Raw genomic sequence first — 13,554 nt, 5'->3', positions numbered from 1 at the left:
AACGCAGTTTTTAACAGTATTCCAGTTATATCACGGCGTGTCAGCTTAATGTGGGGATAAGCCAGAACAGATGCAGGTCTCTGACGTTTACCACTTTGGTGAAACCCACGAGCACGGGTGTGGAAACAACCGGGACAAACTGGGATTCGAACCTACATAGATAAGTTTCTGGCTTGCCAAAGGAATGCATCTCTGCACAGCAAATTGCAGTGTCTTTGACGACTGGGCCACCCGTGTTGCTTCAGTTAATAATTTATTTTTTACATAAATCTTTCTTCTTTTCTCTGGGGGCAAGTTGAAATTCAGACAGGGTAATAAAATTTAAATGTACACCCTATTTGAACCCCCTGCTAATTATAAAGTCGGAATCGTACAAAGAACTCGTACAATGCCGTTTCTTGTGATTATGGAAATGGATTTGTAGCATCGAAGGAACCATCATCCATAAATCCAAGTGTTGAAGAAACCGTCACCTTACCTATGATGTACTTGAGGAACAGGGTAGAATCTTTCAGGAGGATCCGCGAGTCAATCCGAAACTTTAATCTGAAATATACGTATACATGTAATCCCTGAATAGAGTATTGTTTTTATTCAGCTGTCATTCTTTCAACGCGTATGGGGACCCCCGACCAACATAGATGTCTCGGGACCCCCGACCAGCATAGATGTGTGGGGACCCCCGACCAGCATAGATGTCTGGGGACTCCCGACCAGCATAGATGTCTGGGGACTCCCGACCAGCATAGATGTCTGGGGACCCCCGAACAGCATATATATATCTGGGGACCCCCGACCAGCATAGATGTGTGGGGACCCCCGACCAACATAGATGTGTGGGGACCCCCGACCAACATAGATGTCTGGGGACCCCCGACCAACATAGATGTCTGGGGACCCCCGACCAACATAGATGTCTGGGGACCCCTGACCAACATAGATGTCTGGGGACCCCCGACCAATAAGATATATGGGGTCCCCGAAACAGCATAGATGTCTGGGGACTCCCGACCAGCATAGAAGTCTGGGGACTCCCGACCAGCATAGATGTCTGGGGACCCCCGAACAGCATATATATATCTGGGGACCCCCGACCAGCATAGATGTGTGGGGACCCCCGACCAACATATATATCTGGGGACCTCCGACCAGCATAGATATCTGGGGACCTCCGACCAACATAGATGTGTGGGGACCCCCGACCAACATAGATGTCTTGGGACCCCGACCAGCATAGATGTCTGGGGACCCCCGACCAACATAGATGTGTGGGGACCCCCGACCAACATAGATGTGTGGGGACCCCCGACCAACATAGATGTGTGGGGACCCCCGACCAACATAGATGTGTGGGGACCCCGACCAGCATAGATGTCTGGGGACCCCCGACCAACACAGATGTCTGGGGACCCCCGACCAACATAGATGTGTGGGGACCCCCGACCAACATAGATGTGTGGAGACCCCCGACCAACATAGATGTGTGGGGACCCCCGACCAACATAGATGTGTGGGGACCCCGACCAACATAGATGTGTGGGGACCCCCGACCAACATAGATGTGTGGGGACCCCCGACCAACATAGATGTGTGGGGACCCCGACCAGCATAGATGTCCGGGGACCCCCGACCAACACAGATGTCTGGGGACCCCTGACCAACATAGATGTGTGGGGACCCCCGACCAACATAGATGTGTGGGGACCCCCGACCAGCATAGATGTCTGGGGACCCCCGACCAACACAGATGTCTCGGGACCCCCGACCAGCATATATATCTGGGGTCCCCGACCAACATAGATGTCTGGGGACCCCCGACCAGCATAGATGTCTCGGGACCCCCGACCAACATATATATCTGGGGACCCCGACCAACATAGATGTCTGGGGACCCCCGACCAGCATAGATGTCTGGGGACCCCCGACCAACATAGATGTCTGGGGACCCCCGACCAACATAGATGTATGGGGTCCCCGACCAACATAGATGTCTGGGGACCCCCGACCAACATAGATGTCTGGGGATCCCCGACCAGCATAGATGTCTCGGGACCCCCGACCAACATAGATGTCTGGGGACCCCCGACCAACATAGATGTGTGGGGACCCCCGACCAGCATAGATGTCTCGGGACACCCGACCAGCATAGATGTCTCGGGACCCCCGACCAACATAGATGTCTGGGGAACCCCGACCAGCATAGATGTCTCGGGACCCCCGACCAGCATATATGTCTGGGGACCTCTTCCTAGCATAAATGTCAGGGACCACTGACCAGCATAGATCGGGAGATACCCTGATATCTATGCTTGGACGTCCCAGACATCTATGCAGGTCGGGTATCCCCGGACATCTGTGGTAGTCTTTTTTGCTGTGTTTTTCTTTGTTTGTTGTTTAGCGCCGCACTATTTTAGCTATATGACGGGACCAGACAATCAAGTGGTTGACATCATGAGCACCGATCCACGCAATTAGGATACGATGACATGCATCAACCAAGTCAGTGAGCTTGACCAACCGATCCCGTTTGTCGCATTTACGGCAGGCATTGGTTGCTGAAGACCTATTCTAACCCGGATCTTGAAGTGAATGTTCAGTATAATTATAGATATATTACCACAAACATATTATTTCTGCGAAAAAAAACGTTTCCTTATGACAGGTATAATTAAATGCATAGCCTCTCTTGACATGTACTTGTTAATTATACTGCCGTGTTTCGCTACTGTTAATGGTCGCTACTTACACCCCCACAGAGGCCTGTCCCCTCACGTCAATCACCAGAGACTGCACCGTCCACTCTGCGTTGAAGCCTCCGTTGCTGACCTTTGACACCTCCACACGTGACGTCACACCTCCTGGGGAATGGACTTCAACGCTGGAAATCAACCATTAGAATTATTCACCTCGGTAATGCATCTCATGTGCGTTGCCAATAATAAGCGTCTTGTAAATATGCCCGGTTATGTTAGGCTAGGTCCTTGGCCCTAAAACTGGCTTATAATATAAGACGTCTACACCAGATTAATCAGCCGCGAGTAGGGGGCACGGGTGGCCCAGTCGTCTAAGGCGCCGCGATTCGCTGTGCAGAGTTGCGTCCCTTGGGCACGCCAGAAACCTATGATTGTGGGTTCGAATCCCGGTATTTGCCCCGATTATGTTTCTAGGTTTTTCAGCACCATACCCGTGCTCGTGGGTTTCACCGAAGTGGTAAACGTCTGAGACATGCATCACTTCGGGCGTTCCTCCCACATTAAGATGACACGCCGTGATATAACTGGAATATTGTTAAAAGCGGCGTTAAACCCCACTCACTCACTCAGTCTCGAGTATCCCCCGAAACAGATTCCATGAGGCGCAAAAGGCAAAATAACGGTGAAGATTATGTACATGGCTCACCGAAAATCAGCGATGACACCAGGTGTCCGTTAAAAGATGTCATCGCTGATTTTCGATGATCCATTTACATAATTTTCACCGTTATTGTGCCTTTTACGCCTTTTCGGGGGATACTCGAGACTGAGTGAGTGTGTGAGTTGGGTTTAACGCCGCTTTTAACAATATTCTAGTGAAATAAGACAAAGTATGTCAAGATCCTCTTTATTTTGTTCATTTCACAAGGACGACGGTCTCTTTTCTTTGAAGAAATATTATTTTGAGGGTAATTCATAAATACATAATTACATCCGTCCGGAATAACTCAATAAAATAACAGTAAATTGTCGTTGTTGCTTTTGTTGTTTAACGCCGCACTCAGCAATATTCCAGCAATATGACGGAGGTCTTTCAATAATCGAGTCTGGATACAGTCCAGTGATTGACATCATGAGCATCGTTCCACGCAGTTGGGATACGATGACATGCATCAACCAAGACAGCGAGCCTGACCACCCGATCCCGATAGTCGCCTCATACGGCAGGCATAGTCGCCTTTTGTGGCAAGCATGGGTTGCTGAAGACCTATTCTCTCCCGCATCTTCACGGGCGCCAGTCACGTGTAAACGACGAGACTTGGAATAGACATTAAAACAACTCGCTGAGTTTCTCAATCATACAAACAAATATTTGTACTCCTTGGTACTTACGTTTATGTAGAGCTTTCAAACCATGCTTACAGGAGTATAAAACTATTTTCATAGGGCGAAATCGTCACTTCGACATAATAGCTGGAAGGAACGGAAGCTCTACCTACTCACCCATATATCTGAAGCTGTGAAGAGTTTTGGATGAGGTCAGAGAGGTCAAATACACGCTGAGGATACGTCTCCACCACTTGTTTGCTGACTGAAAATAAAGTGTTTTTTTTATTTTAATTCTATGAAATTACCAAAAAATACAGCAACGCGAAACAAAGAAGGAATGAGCAAGTTAGCTGAGGGAGTCTCGAGTCTGTAAATAGTGAACAAGAAACACTCTTTGCCATTTGGCAACTGAAGCCATGAACTGTATTCTTCTCTCTTGCTCAAGGAGGAATAATACAATACATGGTTTCAGTTGCCAAATGGCAAACTGTTTGTTGCTTGGCAGTTCCAACTGTTGAATGTTCTTCGTGTAACTATCATTGTAAATTATGTTGCTGTAGGCGAGATGAGGTAAAATGGGGTTTAACGTCGCGTCCAACATTACTGCACCTATATAGCTGGGTGCATGCACGTGTGTGTGTGTGTGTGTGTGTGTGTGTGTGTGTGTGTGTGTGTGTGTGTGTGTGTGTGTGTGTGTGTGTGTGTGTGGCTGCTTGTACTAAAGTACTCATGGAGATGAAAAAAAAACTGTTTTGCTGGATTTAATAATCGACACAAAGCATTACGTAGATGTAAATACGAAATAACAAAACAACTGGAAAAGTACTAGTCTGGATTTGCTAGTTTTATCTCAGTGCTCAATACAAAATGTACTTTACAGGAGGTAATTTGTAGGCACTTTCAACATTCAAAAATAAAACTAAGTCCAAATTGACATGGCAGAAACAGGCTATAGGCCTTATGCAAATTAGCCTGGAAAAAAGTCATCAAAACAACAATAAAAATAACAGCTATGTTTATGTACATAATAATAATGACATGTAAGTTGTTGTTTGTGAGGGGAATATGTTACTTTTACGTTCTGATATTTTGACGATGATTCACTATCCCACAATGCCACTCACAAATCACTAACCACTGACAAATCACATGCACGTGGGTTTCAAGCACCTGTTTTCACCTGTAGTCAAGGTGCCATAGGTCATGGACATTCACCTTGATCTACTAACACCTGGTTATGCTCAGTTTCACAATAGTCTGTTTTGTTCATATTTTTACACACTTTTACGTGTAAAAAGACATCAAAACCTTTGACACGCTGTATTTGTGCCAAGGCCAAATGAGTACTAATTGAGTTGTTTGAATATTTATATATTTTGTATATCAGCTGCATTTATTGAAAATCTGAGATCGAAAAAACAGGGTTTTTTCATTTCCGTGAGTACTTTAGTCCGGAATGATGACGATTTATAGTGCTAGCACACTGAGATACCATGCCGCAGTTTAACATATATACCCCATGCAGACACAGTATACTGACTCCGAGCCGACCATTTCTTGTTTTAGCCCCTTAATGCCGAGTGCTAGGCGGGGTAACAACAAGTATCATCTTTTAACGTCTTTTGGTATGACGCGGCCGGGGATCGAACCCCGGTTCTTCCGCTCTCCGGGTGGACGCTCTACCACTAGACCAAGGAGGGGTTCGTATATCATTGTAAATGATGGTGGCAGGAGAATACAAAAATGAAATATTTACCCAGCTATCATATACATGTATGTTACACAATATGCTCTTTTCTATTAATTTTGTTATATCTACATATGTAAGTAAATGGCTTGTCACTGTCAAAGATCTCATCATTTCAGCAATGATACTAGTATAAGAGATCTACTCAACAAATCGTCTACAATTAAATGAATAGTATGTTTTGAAGATCAAATTATTCAGAAATGTTTTTCGGATATATATGTTTCCATTTTAGCAGGACGTATACTGTTGTTGAAGGTTCTATTAACACTGAAACATATGTTAAATTGAGATTTACCTGAATCATTCTACTCTTTTGTTATTATTCCGTTCTACTCCATTCTGCGCTGGGGTATGACAGCTCACTTGTACAAAGGATGTGTTAACCAGTTGCACAAGGAATTAAATGTCGTTATGTTCTTTTCTTGCAACTCACATCTACTAATAGTTGATATTTTGGGTGGTAACGTGTCATGTAAATACGATGGATATATATTATTAACAATACTGTAAATTGTCCAAAGCTTTTTATTTTTTCTTCTATAAGATAGTGATTCCCATCCGGTTTCAAAATATAAACCCCTATCTTGAGGAGAATTTAGGGAGACCTGTTACTGTGCGAGCGGCTTCGAGTTGAATCATTTAAAGTTTTTTTCGAATTGTCTTGACTGCAGGTATCCCTTACCTCTGAAGCATATTCTAATAGGCCTTATGAAAACGAGATAGATTTTGGAGCGGTTGGTCTGTCAAGTAAATGTTTAACGGTTAATGTTACAGAGATGTTCTTCCGCCACTAATGTTACAGTAATTGATCTTCCCTGTGCTGATGTTACAATAATGTTCTTCCTGTGCTGATATTTGAGTGATGTTCTTCCCTGTATTAATGTTACAATGATGTTCTTCCCTGTTTTAACTTTACAGTGATATTCCTCCCTGTGCTGATGTTACAGTGATGTTCTTCCCTGTGCTAATGTAAGAGTGATGTTCTTCCCTGTAACAATGTTACAATAATGTTCTTTCGTCATTAATGTTACAGGGAGGTTCTTCCCTGTATTAATGTTACACTGATGTTCTTCCCTGTATTAATGTTACACTGATGTTCTTCCCTGTATTAATGTTACACTGATGTTCTTCCCTGTATTAATGTTACACTGATGTTCTTCCCTGTATTAATGTTACACTGATGTTCTTCCCTGTATTAATGTTACAGTGATGTTCTTCCCTGTATTAATGTTACAGTGATGTTCTTCCCTGTATTAATGTTACACTGATGTTCTTCCCTGTATTAATGTTACAGTGATGTTCTTCCCTGTATTAATGTTACACTGATGTTCTTCCCTGTATTAATGTTACACTGATGTTCTTCCCTGTATTAATGTTACAGTGATGTTCTTCCCTGTATTAATGTTACACTGATGTTCTTCCCTGTATTAATGTTACACTGATGTTCTTCCCTGTATTAATGTTACACTGATGTTCTTCCCTGTATTAATGTTACACTGATGTTCTTCCCTGTATTAATGTTACACTGATGTTCTTCCCTGTATTAATGTTACACTGATGTTCTTCCCTGTATTAATGTTACACTGATGTTCTTCCCTGTATTAATGTTACACTGATGTTCTTCCCTGTATTAATGTTACACTGATGTTCTTCCCTGTATTAATGTTACACTGATGTTCTTCCCTGTATTAATGTAACAATGGTGTCCTTCCCTGTATTAATGTTACACTAATGTTCTTCCCTGTATTAATGTTACACTGATGTTCTTCCCTGTATTAATGTTACACTGATGTTCTTCCCTGTATTAATGTTACACTGATGTTCTTCCCTGTATTAATGTAACAATGATGTTCTTCCCTGTATTAATGTTACACTGATGTTCTTCCCTGTATAAATGTTACACTGATGTTTTTCCCTGTATTAATGTTACAATGGTGTTCTTCCCTGTATTAATGTTACAATGATGTTCTTCCCTGTATTAATGTTACAATGATGTTCATGTAAGGAGAAAGGACGTTTATGAGGTTTGAGGTAGTTTTCACACCCGTTGGGATTTCGGATAGGTACCCAACAACGTAAGTTGGTCTTAAGAGGCGACAAAAGGGATCGGGTGGTCAGACTTTGTTGATAGAAGGTCACCGTACCCCGACGGCATGGATCCTTGCTCACAATATCAATCACTGGAATGTCTCGTCCAGACTCCATTATTTACAGGCCACCATCATTCGGCTGGAATATTGCAGCGTTAAACAACAAACACAAAATTCGTCCTTAGCCATCGGAAAGTCTTGACCATTTTTATCCCCAGCTTTGTGTGAATATTGCTGAATGCAGCCTTAAACAACATAGAAACAAAACAGTTTTAGAAATGTCAATGTATATATACACGCAGCGGATGTCGGGTAAACTACACACCCTGTATCACCATGGAGACAGTTAAGGGGTCTTAAACTATTTAAAAAGTACCACGTCAGGGAGATTAACTGAAATGTCGGCTGCGGAATGCAAAATTAAAGCCTACCAGCCAATCATGTCCTCCTGCGATCAGTGGATATGTGCTGGTGTATTTGACGATATTTAACGCCGCACTCACCAATATTCCAGCTATATGACGGCGGTCTGTAAAAAATCGAATCTGGACCAGACAATCCAGTGATTGATAACATGAGCATCGATCTACCCAATGGAGATACGATGACATGCATCAACCAAGTCAGCGAGCCTGACCACCCACTCCCGTTAGTCGCCTCTTACGAAAGCATAGTCGCCTTTTACGGCAAGCATTGGTTGCTGAAGACCTATTCTACCCCGGATCTTCAATTGACGTAGTTTTACTGGGAATGGCTAATATTATTGTGAATGTGTTGGGTTTCACCCCGCTTTGAACCGTATTCCAGTTATATCACGGTGTCAAATTGATGTGCAAGTAAATTTAATGAAGGGAAAACCCACGAGCACAGTAGGATGCTGACAAACCTAGAGACAGTCAGTGAGAACCGGGATTCGAGCCCGCAAATTAATACCACTTGTCTCTGTATCCATTTTGTTTTTTTCATAACAAAACGTTAGGTAATTGATGAGTAGAAATGATGTTGATAAAAATTAGTTCATTTTATTACATCTATCGAAAGTTTGTCTAGAGTGGTATCAATATAGTTGATATGTATTTTATTTTCCATGCCAATTGGCCATCTACAATTACAGTATTGGGATGGTTAGATCTGTAGTTTTCCCACAATACTATGTGTCTGTAGGTTAGTCAGCACCGTTAGAGTGGTAAACGACTGAGACCTGCATCACTTCCGACCTTCATCAAATACAAAGCTGTAACATTGTGATATAACTGAAATACCCTGTCCCTCCACCACAAACAACTTACTTGTGAAGATCGGGGGTAGAACAGGTCTTCAGCAACTCATGCTTGCCTTAAAAGAAGACTATGCTTGTCGTAAGAGGCGACTAACGGGATCGGGTGGTCAGGCTCGCTGACTTGGTTGATGCATGTCATCGTATCCCAATTGCGTGGATTGATGCTCATGATGTCAGTCACTGGATTGTCTGGTCTGTCTGTCTGATTATTCACAGACCGCTGTCATAAAGCTGGAATATTGTTGAGGGCGGCCTTAAACAACAAACAACAAACAAACTTACTTGTGTTAACCCCTTCCTCCGACACCTTCATCCACACCGTTGCCCACGTCACCCCCACACACCCCAACACCAACACCACGGACAGACGGACGTCCATCGCGGTGACCATAGCTTCCTGACCCACGCTGACCAACCTAAGAGCCTCCGCAAGGCCCTGAACAGCGCTCACCAACTGAACATGAATGAACGCCAAGGACAATGCAAATATGCGACTCTCTATCATTAAAGGTAAATGAGTTTCACTGTCCTCATTAAACAGCCAAAACACAGCCGTCCCGCCCGCCGTTGTGTCAATAACGAGCACGAACTAAGCCTGTCCCAAAGCTGCGTGTATACATGGGCCAAACTGCGTTGAGAGTGATGGTATAACTACTGACAGGTGCCCGCTAATTTGGTAACCGGGTAAACAGGCAAAAGCCTTGTATTTTGTTTTTAACGCTTATTTGAAGTTTCGGAGTGTACGGGTGTGACGTGATCATGTACGGAACAAGGGCTTGCTTATCTCCGCGGAGAAGTCAGTCAGTCATTGTTCGCGCGGTGCATAGTTTAGTGTGTGAGAACATTGTTCTAGATTCTCATATGTCATTTGCAGCCAGCCAGTTGTAATAGGATATGTTTATATTTAACAGGATATGCTATAGACTACACGGGGTGTACGAGCGGTAAGGTCGACAGAGGCCCGACTTAATGACCTACCCACTGTTGCGTCCTTATGATTGACAAGATTGTGTGTTCGAATCCCAGATCCGACCTGATTATGAGCCTAGGTCTCTACAATTACCCGGGCTTAGAGAATGTCGGATCGGCCATTCGCGACATTCAAATGAATATTTATTGAATTGTGAGGTACATCCGTTCTGTAAACATTGTGATGCGTGAGTGAGTTAAAATTTAACATCGCATCAGCATTATTTCGACGAGACCAAGTTTAATATGTTTACTATTGAGTTATTTATCCAAAGCAAAATTTAAAAATAATTCATGAAACATGTTTGAGCATACTATATTTAAAAACAATTTATTTGAGCATAACAATATCACGTATACAGTTTAAAAACACGGGCAACAGGCCACCAGAAACCAAAGCAGGGCCACCTCGCAGGGGACCATGGGGACTTACAGTGCCTCTGCTTCCTGCATGATACCCCAGCAGGATTTACGTCATCACTTTAGCTACTGGTGGATGTGCATAATACTAGCCAAAAAACAATCACGATAAAGCACTGATCTTGCTTGATTGTGTTGATTTTTCGATCACAAGGGTGAGTGAGTGAGTGAGTATGATTTTACGCCGTTTTTAGCAATATTCACGGCGGGGGACACCAGAAATGGGCTTCACACATTGTACCCATGTCGGGAATCGATCCCGGGTCTTCGGCGTGACGAGCGAACGCTTTAACGACTAGGCTACCCGATCGCCCCTTCTAGAAGAAAGAAAGCTGATTCACTTGTGAAGAAAAGTTTAAATTTTGAGCTTCCTTTTTTGACGAAACAACTGAGATTGACAGACCTCTTTGCTACCCGACCGCCCCTCGATCACAAGGGATAATTTATTTCAAAGTTTCATCCACAAAGGAACCTTTTAATGTAATATATTATTTAATTGACTGAATTGATAAAAAAAAATATGTACACTGTGTAATTTTATAAATTGGTAGTGTCAAATTAGTAACTAAGATTGTTAGTGGCTGTACTCTGGATAGGGGTTGAAGCAGCGTAAATGTATTGTCCCCCTAAGAGGGTATGCAAGTTACACGTCATTCGAAGTATTTGTATGCATGCCTAAATCTTAAACGTAGTATAGTAGCAATATCACGGCGGGGGACACCAGAAATGGACTCCACACATTGTACCCATGTCTGGAATCGAACCCGGGTCTTCGGCGTGACGAGCGAACGCTTTAACCACTTGGTTACCCGACCGCCCCTAAACGTAGTATATGTGTCATATTATATTTTTTGGCTAGAACTAAAGGGATGATGTCAATCCCGTTGGGAAATCATGTAGGTAGCAGATGTACCGGAAGTTCCCATGGACCCTAGTATGGCTGCCTAACTTTGGTAGATGGTGATCTATATCTCGTTTTAATCATGTGTTGTTTGATATTGCGATATCTTTTAAATTGAGGGAGTGAGTTGGGTTTAACGCCGCTTTTAACAGTATTCCAGTTATGTCAAGGCGTGTCAGCTTAATGTGGGAGGAAAGCCCGAAGTGATGCAGGTCTAAGACGTTTACCACTTCGGTGAAACCCACGAGCACGGGTATGGTGCTGACAAACCTAGAAACATAATCGGGGCGAACCGGGATTCGAACCCACAATCATAGGTTTCTGGCGTGCATAAGGGACGCAACTCTGCACAGCGAATCGCGGCGCCTTAGACGGCTGGGCCACCCGTGCACCCTGATATCTTTTCAGGTTACATAATAGTTCAAAAATATATCCGTGATAGTTCAGTTATGTTACTGTCCCTTGTTCCCAGGGTCTTGAATATGGCTGAAATACTACCGGTGTGACTCAATATTGTAAATCGCTCACTTTCCTCTTAAACAAAAAAACTTAATATAAATATAACTGAAAAACATACCGTGCCCCTTGCAAGAGACGACTAAACGGATCCGGTAGTCAAGCTCGAGAAATGACTGCATTTAATCCGTATTGCTGGGATCGATGCCCATCACGTCAATCGCTTGATAATCAGCACAGACTATGAACGGACCACCGTGTTGCAGCTGTAATACTGGATTATCAGTACAGACTATGAACGGACCACCGTCATGCAGCTGCAATACTGGATTATCAACACAGACTATGAACGGACCACCGTCATGCAGCTGTAATACTGGATTATCAACACAGACTATGAACGGACCACCGTCATGCAGCTGTAATACTGGATTATCAACACAGACTATAAACGGATCACCGTCATGCAGCTGTAATACTGGAATAAAAGTTCAGACTATAAACGGATCACCGTCCTGCAGCTGTTATACTGGATTATCAGTACAGACTTTAAACGGATCACCGCCATGCAGCTGTAATACTGGAATATAAGTACAGACTATAAACGGATCACCGTCATGCAGCTGTAATACTGGAATATAAGTACAGACTATAAACGGACCACCGTCATACAGCTGTAATACTGGATTATCAGTACAGACTATAAACGGACCACCGTCATACAGCTGTAATACTGAATTATTAGTACAGACTATAAACGGATCACCGTCATGCAGCTGTAATACTAGATTATAAGTACAGACTATGAACGGACCACCGTCATACAGCTGTAATACTGGATTATCAGTACAGACTATGAACGGACCACCGTCATGCAGCTGTAATACTGGATTATCAGTACAGACTATGAACGGACCACTGTCATGTAGCTGTAATACTGGATTATCAGTACAGACTATGAACGGACCACTGTCATGTAGCTGTAATACTGGATTATCAGTACAGACTATGAACGGACCGCCGTCATGCAGCTGCAATACTGGATTATCAGTACAGACTATGAACGGACCACCGTCATGCAGCTGTAATACTGGATTATCAGCAAATATAAATATTCCATCCTGTCTATGAGGTCACATTATCTCCGAACCATTCATAACTATCACGGACAGGGCGTCTAGATGATTTACCTTGCTGAATCATTCCACTGACAACATGTGGCTATCGGCAGATGGACAAAAAGCACTCATAGACCATCAGGTAAAGGTAATCGTGTCATTATTTTGCACGCTGCAACCCATGATATGGGGCTTATTGATGGATGTGTGCTTGTTTTCGAGGCGAAAAAGAACACTGGTGATTTCATAAGGAGATTATAGGAGGTGATGTGTTTATAGACTGGTTAGAACTTCAGCTATTGCACATTTTAAACAACGTCAGTGTCATTGCCATTGTCATAGATAACGCCAGTTAATATAAGATCCTGGAATTCTGAAAAATCCAAAGCCCGACCCCCAACGTGGTTGGAGGGTCCGACCCGCCTGTGGAGTTTCAAGACGTTATCCCTTTTTTTAATTTTTGGCATCCATGCGTATTCTGGCCAGTCATGGTTTGACACAACGGAGCTCCTGAGGCCTGGAGAAAATAGTGAAAAATCCAAAGTCTGA

The 13,554-nt window shown here is 43.4% G+C and overlaps 1 protein-coding gene across 1 annotated transcript in view; it reads right to left on the bottom strand.

Moving 5' to 3' along the window:
- Positions 1-9,698, bottom strand: part of LOC124151278 — a 28,724-nt gene extending 19,026 nt beyond the window's left edge. The window contains exons 1-4 of the mRNA XM_046523663.2: positions 9,424-9,698; positions 4,197-4,284; positions 2,747-2,878; positions 479-546 (exon numbers count right to left, since the gene is read on the bottom strand). Of these exons, the coding sequence (XP_046379619.2) occupies positions 479-546; positions 2,747-2,878; positions 4,197-4,284; positions 9,424-9,646 (511 nt within the window). The 5' untranslated portion in view covers positions 9,647-9,698. The remainder of the gene's footprint in view (positions 1-478; positions 547-2,746; positions 2,879-4,196; positions 4,285-9,423) is intronic.
- Between the last annotated feature and the right edge of the window lie 3,856 nt (positions 9,699-13,554).

The sequence above is a fragment of the Haliotis rufescens genome, unplaced genomic scaffold (assembly GCF_023055435.1).
Source record: "Haliotis rufescens isolate VD_foot unplaced genomic scaffold, xgHalRufe1.0.p SCAF_47, whole genome shotgun sequence".
NCBI lineage: Eukaryota > Metazoa > Mollusca > Gastropoda > Lepetellida > Haliotidae > Haliotis > Haliotis rufescens.
The sequence above is the reverse complement of the archived record's forward strand: the minus strand, read 5'-3'. Positions and strand labels throughout refer to the sequence as shown.